Source organism: Trichosurus vulpecula, chromosome 6 (genome assembly GCF_011100635.1).
Source record: "Trichosurus vulpecula isolate mTriVul1 chromosome 6, mTriVul1.pri, whole genome shotgun sequence".
Classification (NCBI taxonomy): Eukaryota; Metazoa; Chordata; class Mammalia; order Diprotodontia; family Phalangeridae; genus Trichosurus; species Trichosurus vulpecula.
The window spans coordinates 213663175-213681331 of NC_050578.1; the positions used below are offsets into that span (position 1 = coordinate 213663175).

Here is an 18157-nt window from a genome sequence, read left to right on the forward strand (position 1 = left end):
GGCCTTCCTTCTGTTCTTTCCATTAAAAAAAAAAGTGCTTCAGTAACTCTCTTTCTTTTCTTTCCTTCTTTCCCTTTTTATCCTACCATATCCCAATTCTCTCTTATCCTCCTTCCTATGCCCCCCCCTTGCCCCTGGGAAAAGCTAAAAAGCCAAGCCCTCCCAGCCCCAGGCGCACCTTCAGCCGATCCTGCCTCTCACAGAGGCTCCCATTGGGCATCAGGGCCCCACACTTGTGCTTCACAGGCTCAAACTTGCCAGCAAAGGTGATGTAGCGGCTCTTCAGCATCTCAGCAATTTCTGTACTTTCCACTTCCTCTTCTGTCTCATTTGGTTTCCAGAACCGATGCTGGGAACCAAATCTGTGAAATCAACAAGGGAGACAGTGTTATACATAAAAACATACTTTTTTCAAATCACTCCAGCGTCCCAAACTCTCTGTGGGTACATCTCTTACATTTGTGAGTCTTCTACTAATGAAAACTAATCATAAATCCACAGAGAATTTATCAGGCTCCAGCTATGTACAAACACTGTGCTAGGGACTAAAAATACAAAGCTGAAAAATGACAGTTACTCCTCTCAAGAAGCTTATAGTCTACTAAGGGGAATATGAAACCTATACAAATAAATATGATATGGGATAGAATATGTTAAGCAAAGCAGAAATCCAGACAAAGTACTCTGGGAAAATTTGAGGGAGAAATCACTTTCAACTGGGTGGGAAAGAGTAAGAAAAGAGATTATATACTGTTGGGAGTTTTTCTTAGGAGAGGACCAAATAGGTACCTTTCATAGATACATTGACCAAATAAGAGATAGATGTAATTACTAAAGATAAAACAGGTAAGTTTGATTACATGAAATTGAAAAGCTTTTGCACAAACAAAATTAATACAATTAAGATATAAGCTAAATGACCAACTGCGAAAAAAAATCTCTGCACCAAAAATCTTTGATAAGAGTCTAATATCAAAGATATATAGGCAACTAACAGAAATGTGTAAGACCAAAAGCTATTCTCCAATAGATAAATGCCTTAAAGATATGAAGACATAGTTCTCAAAAGAATGACAAACTATAAACGACTATATGAAAGGTGCTCCAAATCGCTAATAAGAGAAATGCAAATCAAAGCAACACTGAGATTTCATCTCACACCCAGAAAATTAACAAAGTTGATAAAAGATGGGAATAGTCAATGTTGTGGCAAGACAAACATACTCTACTGTTGGTGAAGCTAGGAACTGGTCCAACCATTCTGGAAAGCTTTTTGGAATTTATAGAAAGAAAGTGCCTAAAACATCCACACACTTTGATCCAGAGATTTCATTGATAGGCATGTGCCCTAAGGTGGTCAACAATAAAGAGAAAAGTCTCCCAAATATGCACCAAAACATGTGTAGCAGCATTTATTTTTTGTAGAGGCAAAGAATTGGAAACAGAGTAGATGTCATTGATTAGAGAACAGCTAAACAAGCTGTGGTGCATGAACGTAATGGAATATTACTGTGCTGTAAGAAATGATGAATATGAGGAATACAGAAAAGCGAAATAAACAGAACCAGGAAAACAATATGCATAATGACAAAATAATGTAAATGGAAAGAACAACAAAAAAACAACTGAAATTGAATGCTCCATGGAGGGAACTGAGGCTCAGAGAAGAAAAGTGACTTGTCCCAGGTCAGACAATGAATTAGAGGAGAACAAAGATTAGAATATTGGATTCCTTACTGATGAACTTTGCAAACCTCAAAGTTCTCTAGAAACATGAGCTGTCATTACTGTTACTGCTATTACTATTATGACTTAAGAAATGTCCTGGGAATCAGAATGTCACAGACAGGAACTCACACACAGTCTTCTCCAGGAAAACTCTGATTGCCCCAATTCTCTTCCTGTACTGGAGCCTACATATGGACTATACACCAGGCATTTTTTGAGTTAATACTGGAGGAAAACTCCTATGAAGTGGTGTAAGGGAACAAGGGAGATCCAACACTGTCCTCACTCAAACAGGCTTTGTTTCTTCTAAGACCAAAGGAGAACAGTAAGGACACAGGTCCCCAAGGCAGGAGAGCATGACAGAACAAGCCCTGGTCTGGGAGCTGTAAGGATGGGGCTGTAGTCTTGGCTCTACCACTAATTCACTGTGTGTGACCTTCAACACATCCTGTTCTCTTTCAGGGAAATCCCAGATTCCTCCTATTGCCAATGAGAGATTCAGAGTAGATGAGCTCTAAGTTATAGTCTAGCTTGGATGTTTCATGTTCTAAGGTCCCATACCCACTTCTAATGATCTGTGTTCTAAGGCCCCTCTCAGTTCCTATGTTTTTTTGCTCCACAGTTCCTAAATGAGGATTCAGGCTCAACTTTAATCAAAGGGAAACCAAAGTTCTATTGTTCATCAGCACAAGGCTCCAGGTACATTTAAACATAATCCAAGCTGTTTTACACTCCATCCCAGTAACATGGCTAAGCTAACATATACTGATTTCATCATCCTGGCACTTGGAACCTGGAAAAGAACACAGTGGGTTTTCTGGAATGGTGCTGATTAACCAAATCCTAGATAATCCAAAGCTAGAAATGGAATGACCACTACACTCTGTACTAGATGCACTACCCTACACACTGAAAGTCAACTATACCACTATATCCAAACCACAGAATGTCGCAGCTTTGGGCTCTAGTCTAATCCCTTCATTTTATGGATGGATGAACTTGGGACTAAAGTGGTAAACTGAGTTGCCCAAGTTCACACAGCAACTAACAGCCAAGATACAAATTTCAGTTTTCTGACTTTCCGCTATGCCTTCTATCTCTCCTCCGATTCTTTTGACAGTGGACAGAAATCAAGAAACCGTTAACTTTCAGAGTATTACAAACCAAGATCCAGATATGAGTGAATCCTAAGAAGGCTTCCTTCAGTCTCCAGTGCTTGCTATGGGGCTACAACATGTTTCTATTCTAGGCTAAGTCAAAGACTTGGCCAACACTCTGTAATCCCAGGCATGCCATTACTGAAATTATCCTTGGTTGGCCTGGCATATCTACAGGCTGAGAAGTTCAGTTTTACTGGGGAGAATAAAAATCCATCAATCCATCAAACCAGTGGTAGATGCATCTGATTTCACTTAGGATTTGAAAAATTAATTTGCAATGGAAATTAAAGCTTCATGACAGTTTGGCTAATCTCATGGGCAAATGTTCCTCAAGACCTTTGTGAAAATTTAACCATCCTAAAGGCTTTAAAAAGCTGGCTTAGTTTAGAGACCAAGAGAGGAACAGCCTCCACAGTGGAACGTTGCTTCTGTGTCTAATCATCTCCCCACAAGAAAATATGAAACGTAATGAACAATGCTTTATGATGGTGGTCATGAAAACACAAAAAAGGAGAAATATATTGTGGCATAGTAAAAAGCCCTGGTATAGCAGCCAGAGAGTTGGCCTCTGAGCCACAAAGACCTAGGTTTGAATCCTGCCTCTGACACATAAGGGCTATGTGATCTTGGGTAAGTTATTTAACCTTTCAGTGCTCTAGGCAATAACAACTATATATTGTAGAGATGACGCCAACCTACACTGTTAGAGGGAGTTTTCTGACTTGGGAGTTCCCTATACTAGTGAAATCACAGGTCCTATCCCTTTCTCCATAATGAAAATCCAGTATAAGGTAACAGGCTTTATAGTATAAATGTCAGAGGCAGAATCCAACCTCTTAGTCCAGCACCTCATGAGCTTGACTTTGATAGGACCAGAAGAATTCGAGACCACCATGTCCAATGCCCTCATTTTACAGATGGCCAAAGCGAGGCTCCTCGAGGTAAACTTACTTGCCCAGGACCTCACCGTAGCTAAGCAGCAGAGCTGGCCTTCAAACCTGGATCCTCCAGGCTTAAATTCTGGGTGCTCTTCACTTTATGATGTCAGGTGTATGGACATGGTCTCCTACGTAGCACAGAGCACAGTGTTTTAAGAGTAATACGGTAGCAGGGCCACAGAATGCCATGTAATTTTGAGTTATTATTACATAGACACATGATCCTCTCACCTGTGATCAAGAGACACTGAGTGTACAAAGATACAGGAGCGATGAATGGCTCCTGGGGCACAGTCACTGTGATCAATACAATGCACCCCACATTCATGTCCCTACTGTTACGTGCTACTGTAATACTGCTGGGCCTGACCAGTGCCACCAACTTACGTTCTCAAAGTAATTCAAGGTTTACAAGACATTTTCCTCATGATCACCCTGTGAGACAGACCATGTGGGATGATGCCCATTCTATAGATGAGGAAACTGAGACTCCAAAAAAGAGCCCTGACTTGCCCAAGATTAACAACCAATCCATGTCAGAGTTAGGATTCACACCCAGGTTTCCTGAATCCAATCAAAGGTCAGGAGTCTTTCTACTAAACCAGGTTACTACCTGTAAAAATAGTTTCTGCCGTAAAAATCAAGCTTAGATAAGACAGTCTTGGTTCTTATGGAGCTTTACAATCTCTAAAAGGGGTATGACACATACCAAAGGGGCTATTGTCAGAAATGTAACAGTGTAAGACATGTTGAAGTGCCAGGGGAAAATGGTGATTTGGGGTAAATCAGAAATATATCAAACTAAAGAATTATAGATAACATTTAGTCTATTATTCTAAGTATGTTATATAATACTTATCTTTTATCACTCTTTACAAAGCTAGCTAATTTTAAGGATAAAAATGTTATAAAATTTATAAAATATCATGTTTGAACTCTAGAGTTTTGCCTCATGCCCCTCAAATTGGCAAAAATGACAAAAGATGAAACAGTCAATGTAGGGAAATGAGCACATGAAATCATTCTTGGTGGCGCTATGGATTGGTCCAACCATTCTGGAAAGCAATTTGGAAATACGCAGAGAAATAACTAAAATGTCTATACCCTGTGGCTCGGAGAGTTCACTGTTAGGCATGTATCTCAAGGAGTTCAATGGTAAATAAAAAGGTCTCATATACACCAAAATATTTATAGCAACATTTTTTAATAGTAGCAAAGACTGGAAACAAATCATGGATCTATCAACTAGGGAATGCCTAAACAAAAAGTGGTACATGAAGTAACAGAATATTACTGCTTTGTAAGAAATTATAAATAGACAAAATAATACTAATAGCTCTTTAAGGTTTGCAAAGTGCTTTATATGTTATTTCATTTGACCTTCATAACAAACCTGCTGAGGCAGGTGCCACTATTAGCCTCATTTAGCATATGAGGAAACAGTAGACAGAGAAGCATGGGAAGACTTACATGAACTGATGAAAAGCGAAGTAAGCAGAATCCAGAAAATAACACACACAAAGACTACAATAACGTAAATGGAAACAACAGCAACAAAACAATCAAAACCAAATTCAAAAAAATTGTAGTAACTAAGCTTGGCCCCAAAGAAGAGATGCAAGGAGGCGCCACCCCCTACTTCTTTGGCTATGGGTGTGGAACACTGCATATAGTGTCAATGCTAAATATCTTGTGGGTTTTGCTGGACTTTTCCCCCACCTTCTCTTGTTTATAAAGAATCTTTCTCTTTGTTATAAAGATTGGCAATGGAAGAGGGAGAGAAGTATACAATGGGAAATGTAGGTAAGGTATAAACAAGATATTGATGTATTTTTTAAAAATGTAAATGGAAAGAACGGCAACAAAACCAAAATCAGATACTGTGGAATTATAATGACTGAGCTTGGCCTCAAAGAGTGAGACAGGAGAAGGCACCACTTCCTTCCCTTCTTTACAGAAATAGAGATCCATCAGTTCTCTAGATACGCTGCATGTAATACCAGGCTTGGTTGCTGTTTTAGTTAGTTTTGCTAAACTGTCTCCACCCCTCCCCCTTTTATTCACTGTTATGTGAGAAGGCTCTCTGGAAGGGGCAGGGGAAAGGATATATTGGAAAATGAAGGTAATATAAAAACAAAAGGTATCAATAAAAACTTTTTAAGTACCATGCTTGTTATGCCACATATACAAAAAATATCATTTACATAGACAATAACTACATATTTTCTATATGAACACCCTTTTAAATGTTTGGAATTTTTGATACAAATAGAGCTGGGAACTGGTGAACTTCCAGGAATGAGGCTACTCCCAAATTTTGTCAGTTGTTTTCATTTAAACATCAGCCTATAGCTGTAGATAACAAAACCGCAGAAATTACTGTGCTTTCTGACTCGGGGTCTTCTACATTGTGAGAAGATATAGAAAGACAGGAATGAAACTTCCAGAATGGAAACTAAGGAAACAACTAAAAAAGCCCCCAAACTTTATACACATAACATCTAATTTCTACTCCAAAGGACCTCCTCTCATGAGCTTCTTTTCAGTGAGTGAATGCAGGAGATGGGAATGGGGTGAGAGTATGTGTGTGTATGTTTATGAGGAAGTACATGTGGGAGGGTATATGTAGTGAGTGGAGGGGGCAGGCTCTGTCCAGAGCTGGGCTTCTAACACCTTGGTCTGCCTCCCCCATGGCTCAGTGAGGGGCACTGGTCATATTAAGGACAATGATTTTATTTTTTATCACCTTCTCAGCCTCATGGAACAGAATGGTTTTCCAGGCCCAAGACAAGCTTCTCTACCCTCTGAAGTGTTAGTTCCTTTCTTAGGTGCACCACAGTGTACCAGAAAAGCCAAGCCTGGGGAAGGAGCCCTGCACGTGGCCCCAGAGAGCTCAAGGAAGTCTGGGCACTATCCCAGGGCAGATGCATGACTGATGCTGTGTTTGGTGGTAGTACTGTGCACCTACTCCTTTACGATGTGAGCTCAGTGGGTCCTTTCCATTCTCTGGGGCCCAGTTTTCTCACATGCAGAATGAAGGGGTTTGGATGGGATGATTTCTAAGATGTCTTCCAGCTTTGATCCTAAGTCATTTCCCTCATCTGTCACCCAGGGATGGTAATTCCTGATTTTCCCCCTTGTGCTCCCCTCACATGACTGTCATGAGAACACATGAGATCACATATTTGATCTGAAAAGTACAAAACACTCTAGAAATGTAAGATGTGATCACACGCTACATACCTCACAAGGCCAGTCTTAGACTCATGCATCTATATAACATGCTATGTACACATGGTGGTACTGGTGATTTGGTGAGAGTATTCCCAAAGAAAGATCGATGCCCCTCATGTGCTGCTGCTGACCACAAAGGCATCTGAAGCTTTCTACTCTCCTTTCACCAATATTTGTAAGAACAGAGTCATGGAGAGTCTCAAAAAAGAAACCCTTGATTTTAGCTGAGTCATGTGGTAGGTGCTGTCTGAGAACAGGACACTCACTGTCTGATTTGGGTGCAGTGGTTGCCATAAGGGATTTGGTATATACACATTTCCACTATGCAGCTCTAAGAAATCATTTGGGGGAGTAAAGGTCAGGCAGCAAGATCTTAAACATTTTACTGACTATTTTAAAAGCAAAGTTTTCACAAACTTCTCCTCAACTGTTTGAAATACTGAACAATGAGCAAGTCATTTAACCCCAATTTCCCTGCCTTCCCTCCTCAAAAAAAAAGAAAAGCTGAAATACTGAACAAGTTCTCAGCCACAAAAATAATGGCCCCCAAAGCTTTCTGTTTGGGCTTATTCTCATCTCTAGGCATTTAGTCTTGAAGCAGAAAGGCAAAAGGTGTCCAGTCTGCTCAAAGAACCACCCTAATAAAAGTGAAGCCATTGTCCTAGTATAACACCAGGGAGGCAAGTAAGCGCATGTGAGCCCAGGCACCACTGCCCTTTCCCAGAGACAATAAGCCACATAGTCCAAGACTCTTTTTCTCCTTTTATTTATTCTTTTTAATGTATAAACTCTTCTTTCCTCCCTAGGGCCATTAACATTTTTATATTAATATTCTACATTTTCTACATAGGTCTTTTAGAACTCATTATGTTGTTTTTTGCTGTTCAATCATCTTCAGTCATGTCTGACTCTTTGTGACCCCATTTGGGGTTTTCTTAGCAAAGATATTGAAGTGGTTTGTCATTTCCTTCTCCAGCTCATTTTACAGATGAGAAAATCGAGGCAAACAGGGTTAAGTGACTTGCCAAGGGTCACATAGCTAGTGTCTAAGGCTGGATTTGAACTCAGAAAGATGAGTCTTTCTGACTCAAGGCCCAGCGCTCTATCCACTGTACCATGTTATACTATTACCACTAATTAGCTAAAAATAAGAATCTAGAGTATTTGTTCCATTTACATGTTCATATCCAGATCACAGGATCACAAATTTAGAGCTGGAAAATGACCTTAGAGGTCACTGAATCCAAGGCTCCCCATTTTACAGATCATAAAACTGAAGCCTTGGAGGTTAAGGGGCTTGTCTAGGGTCATACAGCTATTAAATGTCCAAGGTAGAATATGAGCCCAGGTCTTCTGGCCTCAAAGATCAGTACCCTGTGCACTAAATCAGGGCTTAACTTTTTCTACTCAAGACCCACAGTTTAAGAAGTGCTGCATGAAATCACATGGAGGCAATTTGGTAGGGGGGAAAAAACAATGGACTTACAATCAGCCTTGGTGCCATCCGTGTGTGAGCTTGGGCTTACCTCGCTGTTATACCTTGGGTCTGCACCCAAACACAGTAACTCACATGCCTAGAAGGGCGGAGACATGATGCAGTGCTGTGTGTGTGTGTGTGTGTGTGTGTGTGCGCGCGCGCGCGCGCACGTGGTTATTTACAGTCAGAAGATAGGCAGTGACCTTTTCAGCCCTGCAGTAGTTTTGTTCCTAAAGACAACTCACACACATGTATTCCCATCAGACCTTGTCCCTTACAGCTGTCTATTATACGGGCAGACGCTGCCTCATGTTCAGTTGAGGGGGAGGGGGACGGATAAGAGCAATAATCGACCTGTAACTGTGTATAGAGCTGACTTAAAATAAATTCACATGTATTGAAATATACATATGTGCTGACTAAAAAAAAATCCTGACTGCAGATTTATATTCATAAAAATACAAATATCATTCATCCAAAAAGCACTTATAAATGCCTGTTGCATATGACGTTCTGTGCCTTGCAATAAGCACGTAGAAATGAAATGAATATAACACAGGCTCTCCCTGCAGTCTAAGGTGAATGCATGAATACAAGTGACTATGACAAGTGAGCAAAATCAGTTCCAAAATCAGGTTTCCAAGCAAAGGGATCCAAGGAACCAGAGCATGGTGACTCTCCCCAGGAGTGAGAGAAGGGCATCTAGGAGATGGTGTCTGAGGGGGAACTTGGAGGAACAGAGGAGCTTACCTAGAGATAGGACACTGGGGGAGGGGGAGGGTGCTGAGAGACAGAGATAGGGAAGTGGGGAGCCCATTCCAAGAATGAGTGAGGAAAGGGTAGATGGAAACATGAGATGGAGGGCAATCTGATTTGGTTAGAACAAAGAGTACTTCAAAGAAAGTAGTGTGGGATATGGCCAGGCAGGAAGGTCACACACACACACATACGCTCTCATATTACACAAATGTAAACCACAAAGAACACTATTTGTACCATCAAGGGGTGTGTATGCAGGGGCATATGTGTGGCGGGTGTACACACCAGATTGTAAGTTCCTTGAGGTCAGGGACTGTCTTTTACCACTTGTTGATTCCCAGTGCTTAGCACACAGTAGGCACTTAACAAACATTTACTGAACTGTGTGCACTCACAATGGTGGGACAGAGCGTATATCTCTACCTGGTAGGTCGGGTGCTGTGCTCTTTTACTAGTGACCTAGATAAGCTTCCACGTAGTTTTCCATAAACAAACGCTAAAACAACACTAAAAATGTTTAGTACCACTCTGTATATTGATGCTCCTTTGAAATGGCTGCTTCTGTTCCAGTCATTTAACATTAGCAGAGTGTACGCTACAGTATAGTAATTATTAGCTTCATTATCTTGTAATAAGAGGTGCCTCTGAAGAACCTTTGGTGAAATGTACACAGGGCAGAAATTTCACAGGAAGGAACATGTAATATGTGTGGTACAGTTGGATCAGAAAATGTTGGGCACACGCACATGCATAAACGCACACGCATGCATACACACATGCATGTGCGCACACACACACTTTTTAAAAATCTCACTCTATCAGATCATCTTCCCTTAGGAAAACCCTTAGCTTTAATCACTATGGAAGTATATTTGCTCTATATATGATTTATGGAGCAAATTAAATAACTTAGTATAAAATCAGATGATATTGCATTGGTTTGGAACTTGTATCTCACAAACACTTTGGAAATCACTCTGGTCATTAGAAAAATGAAAATAGAACTGAACAGAAGTGAGGTTACGTGCGTGGCTCAAAATTTCCACAATTATTTGGCAATTTGTTGACACAACAGGACAATGGGCCACAGCGGAAAGATGACTAGACTTTAAGTCAGAAGAAGTGGGTTCAAGTCCTGATCTGCAACTAACTTGCTGTGTAACATGAGGGCACATGTGACCTCTCTGAATCTTAGTATCTTCATCTGCAAACTATCAATCGACAAGTACTTATTAAGCATTTACCAGGTATTGGTATTAGGTATTACCTAAGCGCCGAGGGTACAAGAAAAAGCCAAAACAGTCCCTGCCTTCAAAGAGTCTGCATTCTAACACGGAAGAGAACATATACATACATCAGTGCACATAAAATCAAGAAGAAATGGAAGGCCCCAATACGTGTAGAGACCAGGACAGGTCTTGTGCAGGAGGGAGCCCTAGGGCTGAATATTAAAGAAGCCAGGATTCTATGACGCAGAGGTTAAGAAGAAACAGATAGATGTGGTGACCATTCCCAACATGCAGCACAGCCAGTGCAAAGGCCTGGAGATGGGAGATGAGCGCTGTGTATGAGCCAGTGGAGTTGGATTCATGGAGCCTGGGAAGGTCAGTAATGGGTTAAAATGCTATCAAGACAGGCCATGGACAAGTTGTGAAGAATTTGAAATGGCAAACAGAGCAGCTTGTCTTTGATCCCAGGGTAACAGGAAGCCAACAAAGTTTACCGAGCAGGGGATGGTCATGGTCAGACCTACACTTCAGGAAGCCATGGAGTACAGACTGGACTGGGGGCCTGAGGCAGGCTGTTTCAATGGTCCAGACTTGAAGTGACTGAGCTGGTGGTTGTGTGGGAGAAGAAGACAGACATGAGAGGAGCTGGACGGGAAGGTGAGGGATGGAGGGAGCTGACTGCCCCCTCCTCACCAGGGTGGAGACCAAGTGAGGTGTCTGCTCAATGGGATGTGAACTAGAGAAGCTGCACACATGGCAGCTGGGACAAGCAGTCCAGCACAGAGAGGCCTTTCAAAGGGAGCCTGGGGAACACTGGTATTGTCACATTTCGGTGAAGACTGCCAACTCAAAGGACCAGTTAGTTACTGAGGGAATCTGCAGCATCAGTCCCTTTTAGGAGATTGTTAAGAGGGTCAATTCTCGGCTGAGACGACGAAAAAGCATGGTCTACCCTGAAGGCCAGGGGATGTCGCAGGTGACCTCTCACCGTCTTCTAGTTCTAAGATTTCAAATGACACTTAAAGTGATTCAGCTACAGGTCTCTGACTAAAATGGGAGGCATTTAGAAATCAGTCTGCTTTTTGCTCACTCCATAACTCCTGCAAGAGACATGAAAACATTTATCCTACAATTTCCTCAAAGAAAAGAGGCAGCAAAAGCAATGGTGGAAGGAGGTAGAGGAGGCAGAATAAGACTATCCAAGGAGCATTAGGGCAGGCCAGGAGCTCAGAGATCACCTAGGCTGTTGGTTTTAGATAAGGAGATTGAGGCCAAGGGAATAAATAATTTACCCAAGGTCACACAACCAATTAGTGGCAAAACTCGGGTTAGAACTCAAGAGCCCTAGGCCAGTGTTCTTTCTCCTATATGATAAAGACTTCAAGGAAGAAAACAAAGGAAAAAAAGGTTTTAAAACTAATTTCATGGTTAACTCTGAACAATGTTCCTAGTTAATTATCTGATTACTGTTTCTTAAGCTCTCTTAAGGGTATCATCAGGCTCATTGGGCACTAGTAATAGGAACGGGAAGGACTGGTGGTACTGTAGCTACTGCTGTTCCCCAAAGAGAACTGAATAGAAAGGAGATGGAAAAGGAGATGGCAGAAGGGATCACCAAGTAGTTCCTGGGGCCCCTACCCAACTACGGTCATCATTACAGGGCACTTAGAAAGCCATATAAATCATAGGATCAGAGAACATCAGAGCCAGAAATGATCTATGGCATCATGGTCCAACCTCTGGCTTCTAAAGATGAGGGATCTGAGGATCAATGACTTGTCCAAGGTCATAGCCAGTAAGTGGCAAAGCAATGAGTCCAGGGAGCCCAAGGAGGCTGATTCCAAATCCTGTACCTTTTGCCACGTAAATACCATGTTTATCAACATTACCATTTCCAATCATATATTTCATTTTTTCAAATTGTTGCCTCCTGCTTCATAACCATCCTGACCCCAGTCAAAGGGGAACTGACTCTTTAAAGGAAAAAAGTTCTTAATACCTGTCAGGTAACAATACAGAAGAATGCATGTGTTAATTGGTTGTATAATGATTTTGCCCACTGGGAACTGTGTAGAAACACAACTCCACTTAAACAACCACCACAATGGGAAGAGATTTATCTCAGGTTCAGGTTTTCTAGCTGGAAACAATCACTCTTTGGTTGTCAGAATAAACTAGGAGAGCAAAACTGAGTTTGGACAGAAGGCCAGCACAAATGGCTTCTGGGAGCCAATATTATGATTTCTTAAGCCTCGATAACAACAGAAATATGTTGCTCCAATGTCTAAATATCCATAAACTTCTGAAAAATAGACTAAGAGGTAATTTTCCAGGTGCAAAGGAATCACAGAGCACAGGATGTCAGTGCTTCAGAGCTGAAAGGGCCCTAAGAAATTGTCTCTTCCAGACCCTAACTCCCCCATTTCATATATAGGGAAATGGTGGCCCAGAGCAGGGGAAGTGACTCATCTCAATCCTGGAGGAGCCACAGAACTGACTGCAGAACCCAGGTCTTGTGATGCTCAAGAAGGCCATTACATACCCTACTACTTGTGATACATCTCCATTAGATTTTTCTTGAGAGCCAAATCCAATGACATGAAATAGAGAATAAATTTTCATGTGTGTAGATGGACAAGGTAAAAATACATTACTATTTTATCTCTGACTTTTTCACTTGTTAATTTTTTCTCTCCTTTATTCCTTCCCATCACTTCTACCACCACTGTCCCATAACCGTATTCCAAATGCAGAAGAAGACTGAGGATAAGACAGGGCAGAGGAAAGAAGAGATACTCAGATCAAAGGGAGGAGGAATGATGACAGCCATCAGAGACCAGGCTGAGTCATGCCTGGAGGGCAGTTAGAAAGATAATGGTATTAAAGGCAGAACAACATCTAGGAATTCATTCAACAAACATGCCAAGCCCTGAATGGCATACAAAGTTTAGAGAAAATGCAACTCCTGCCCTCATGGATCTCAGAGATTAGCAGGAGAAAAAGACATCAACCAGACGGTGCATGGTTTAGTGTATAGAGAGACAGCCTTGAAGCTTAGGAGACATGGGTTCAAGTCCCACTTGTGACATATACTGGATGTATGACTGTATTGGTAATTAAGGTGGGACATTTTTACTGTTTTCTCTTTTAGAAATGCTAAAGTAATCAAATGCCTTTGATTAAGTCTTACTAGGTGCCAAGCCCCAGGCCCACACCCATTTGCTAACTAGGTACTAAGCCCCAGGCTCACACCCTTTTGCTGATGGTGTGAATCCTTTGGGCCCTGAACAGGCTATAAAAACTCAGAGGTTAGCATTTTGTCTGGGGCTCTCACTCATGGAGGAGTGTTGATGTGGAGACTCTAGGCGGCCATTGTTAAGAACCCACCGGCTTGTAAACCCAGATGTTGATGCCTTCCTGGTAACTATGAATTGTTATTTGAATCAGACAAGGTCTGTCTGTGGATGTTTGTCATTTCTATTTGTATTTGTTCTGAAGTTCAGGGTGCTGGTTTTTCCTCCTGAACTACGTGAGTTCTATTTGTATGTGCGATGAAAGTGAGATTGTTAACCCCTTAAAGTTATTTTCCTTAGTAAAGCAGAACAAAGAACCTGTGTTAGCGCTTTCTGTGTGCTGGTTGTTGGTGGGTCTTACACCCCTACAGCAGGTGCTAGCAGATTGTTGCTACAGTGAACCTGGGCAAGTCACTCAACTTTTCATTGCTCTAGGCAACCCAGTACTCTAAGTTGCAGAGAAGGTGCTGCTCTGAATTAGTAGGATATGTTTCCTTATCTGGTAGTTCTCTATACTAAAAAAAACTCACAGGTCCAGTCCCTATCCTAAGGCACAAATGTACAAACGTAGATATCTATAGAGCTCTAGTTCCGGAGTCAAAGGACTTGCATTCAAACCCCATCTCTGACATTACCTTTGTGACTTTGGACAAGTCACTTAAAGTCTCCCTGAGCCTCAGTTTCCTTGTCTGTAAAATGAAAGGACTGGATTGGATGGCCTCTAAGATCCCTTCCAGCTCCTGAGCTATGATGCTATACATATATGTATATATACACATGCATACATGTATGTGGGTGTGTCTGTGTGTGTATGTGTGTGTGTATGCATTAGAGAAATATAAAATAAAGTTCCATACAAGGTCTGAAGGACAAGGTCAGTACCAATGGAAGGAGGCTGGTGGTATGGAGAAGGTTTGGAAATCAGGGAAAACTTCATAGAAGACTACTGAGGCAATGACTTCATATCTGACAAAAACAATTTCAAAGGCTGGAAAGCAGTTTGGCAGAAATTAGGTTTAGACAAACATCATGTACAATACATTGAACAATAAGGTTCAAATGGACACGTGGCCTAAATATAAAAGGCTACATCATAAAAAAAAAGAAGAGAATAGAAGGAGATACCCTGTACACCTATGGACAGAGGAAGAATTCTTAATTAAATAAGGAACAGAGGTGATCAGAGAAGACAAAATGGACAATTTTGAATACAGAACATTGAAAAGTGTATATATGAATAAAATCGATGCAGCTAGACTAAAAAAAAAGCAGTTAACTAAGAAAAAATCTCATAGCAAGTACTTTTGGCAAAGATCTGCTGTCCCTGATATGTAAGGAATTGTTACAGATATGTAAGAAACAGAACTATTCCTGGATAGAAAATTGGTCAAAAGACATGGAAAGGCAGTTCTCAAAAGAAGAAATTCAAGCTATTACAATATGAAAAAAAGCTCCAAGTTGCTAACAGTAAAAATAAATGAAGACTAAAGATAAATCAAAATTAAAAAACCTCAACAGTTTCCCATCACACATTATATTGTATAGATGACAAAAGGCTAAAATGATCAGTGTTGGAAGAGCTGTGGGAAGACAAGCACACTGACACCCTGAAGGTGGAGCTACTGCACATTGGTCCGGTTGACCTGGAAAATCATTTGGAATGAAACAAAGAAAAAGTCACTATGCTATCCATGCCTTTGAGCTAGCAGAAACACTACTAGGCACAGACCCCAAGGAGTAAAGTCAAAGCCAAAGGAAAGAAGCCCCACAGACACAAAAACAGTTACAGTCCTCATAGAAAGATGAATAATAACAAAATAACCAAACCTGAATATTATGAAGTTCTTATGACCAAGCTTGACCTCAAAGAAGAGATAAGAGAAGGCACCTCCTTCCCTTCTTTGCAAAGGTAGAGGACCGTAGGTATGAAACACAACAGATGTCAGACTTTTTTAATGCATGGGTTAGTTTTGCTAAACTGCTTTTCCCCTATTCTTTATTACAAAGGATAGCTCTCTGAGAAGGAAAAAAGAGGATGGATATATTTGGTGATGTCAAAACAAAATATATCAGTAAAAATTTCTTTTAAAAAACCATAAGCTCTGTTATAGAAACAAACAACGAAAAGTAAAAGGGAGAAAGTGGGCCCATAGGTAGACGGTATAGAAAAATCCCTAGCAGTTGGGAAGAGATCACTTTTCCTCTTCCGTGGCCCATGCAGACACATGTACTCACTTAAGGATCTTCCCAGCTGTCGGCTGCTCCTCCCCCCAGTAGTAAAGGTCCATCCCAAATGGCATCACAGGTGCTCTTGCCCGCTCTTCTGCCAACTTCCTTGCCTTGCTGTCATCAGCCTCTCCCATAGAAGCTTCTGGGGCACTTCCTGATACACTAGAAATCACAGAAAAAGCCAACGATGAAAGATGGTAACCATGTCACCATGACTCTGGCCTCCTGCGAGAGGCCATGGAGGTTCCTGGGAAGAGTGACGGACTTGGGTGGAGTCTGAAGGTCCCACTTCCTAGCTGACACTTCCTAGCTTTGTAGCCATGAGGAAGTTACTTCCCTTTCTGAACTACAGTCTTTTCCACTGTGCAATGGGGGTGATAATTCCTCTGCTATCGGTTACAGGGAAAGTCAGGAATGTGAGATCTTACTTATAGGCATTTCCCCTGTCTTTGGATGCTTAGGTGTACAGACACAGAACTCTTCCTAACTTCAGATGAGAAGCTCCTGAATTGGACATAGAGCATCCAGTACAAGCCCACCAGGGGGTGGGCACCTCCATTCAAGTGGGGCTCAACGAGGGCACGAGCCTCGCCCCTCAATCTGGAGCAGCCCCAGGCAGAACGGTAACCATGGAGAACACTCAGCTCTGAATTTTTTTCTTCCACTGGCCCTTGAGGAGACCTCACTCCTGCCAACCCCACATTTTACAGGTGAGAAAATTGAGGCCGAGAAAAAGAAGGGACTTGCCAAAGGTCCCATAAGTCCAGCTCTGAATCCAGTGGGACTCTTTCAAAAAAGAAACTTGGAAAAAGAAGAATTGGTTTATCTACTTCCAAAAGTAATTATTCCTTAAATCCATAATTTTTAAAAGACTATTTTGCAGGTGTTCTCTCTATACCTTTTGAAAATATTTGGCCAGTTGTGAAAATCCATTACTACTTTTTATCAATAAACATAGCAAAATGCTCTTGAAAACAAAATGCTCATGTTTATTCTTTTAAAACTGAACTATAGTCAGAGCAGTCCTGGAAAATCTTTACCATAGAAAATAATATTGTTCTTCCAAAATGGGCTGCTATGGCTTTCACATCCTTCCTCTCCCTCATCTTCCACCCCTCCCACCATGGCCCAGAGGCCATTTTTACAATTACAAAATCATTCTGAGACCCTATAAAGATATGGATAATATATTCATAGACTTTCAAGGTTGGAATGGCCCTTAGACATTACTTAATTCAATCTCATGTCCAACTGATGAATCTCTTCTACAACATCTCCAATAATTAGTCATTCAGCCTCTGTTTGAAGACCTCCAGCAATGGGGAACTCACTACCTCTTGAGGCACTCCACTCTACAGAGTATGGGTGCTCTATTCCTCTGTAATGGGACTAAATCCTATCCTAGTGTTAGATATCTCTGCTTATTAGAATAATTATTTATATTGAGCTAAAAGCTGCATCTCCTGCATCCCTGTAATGTCCTCCCACTGTCCCCAGTCCTGCGCCCTCCAGAACAAATCTATTCTCTTCCACAGGAAAGCCCTTCAGATAACTGAACAGAGGGGTGATCCCCACCAGCCCACCCACCCAATCTTCTCTTTCTGTAAAACGGAAACCATTCATGAAGGTTTAACTAAAGAACGAGCCAGACTGGTCAGTTAAACCTAGAGTTCCAAACAACACAGTGCCAGAAAGGCACATCAATAATTTGGTAGCCTTATGGATCAGTCTGTGCAGCAAGGCCCATGAGCACAACATTTCTGGAGGAATTTAAAGTCTGGAAAGAGACCTGCTGGACAGAGGAGAAAACTTGGGGAGCCGGTCTCGGAGCACCCTCAGGGTAGCTGCAGCACAGGTTGGGTCCAATTCTTCTTCATTGGGTCTTGGCTTAGCAGCTGAGCTGAAACCTCCTGACTTCATTCCTCCTCCTTTCCTCGGGGCTGATGGATGTGACAGGGGCTCCAGCCCTGGAACAAAGAGGTATCTGTTAGTAGCATTTGTACAGGTCAAGGTGTTTCACAGTTTGTCACTGAAGTCCTCTGGATTCTCTATTTGGTCAGCAACTGAAAAGGACTGCCATGATCCCACTGTAGGGACAGAGGAACAAAAG

At 41.6% G+C, this 18157-nt stretch overlaps 1 protein-coding gene across 1 annotated transcript in view; it reads right to left on the minus strand.

Annotated features, from left to right (window-relative positions):
* UVSSA (UV stimulated scaffold protein A) overlaps positions 1-18157 on the minus strand; it is a 105039-nt gene that overhangs the window by 19511 nt on the left and 67371 nt on the right. The window contains exons 10-12 of the mRNA XM_036765394.1: positions 17837-18014; positions 16054-16209; positions 179-362 (exon numbers count right to left, since the gene is read on the minus strand). Coding sequence (XP_036621289.1) covers positions 179-362; positions 16054-16209; positions 17837-18014 — 518 coding nt within the window. The remainder of the gene's footprint in view (positions 1-178; positions 363-16053; positions 16210-17836; positions 18015-18157) is intronic.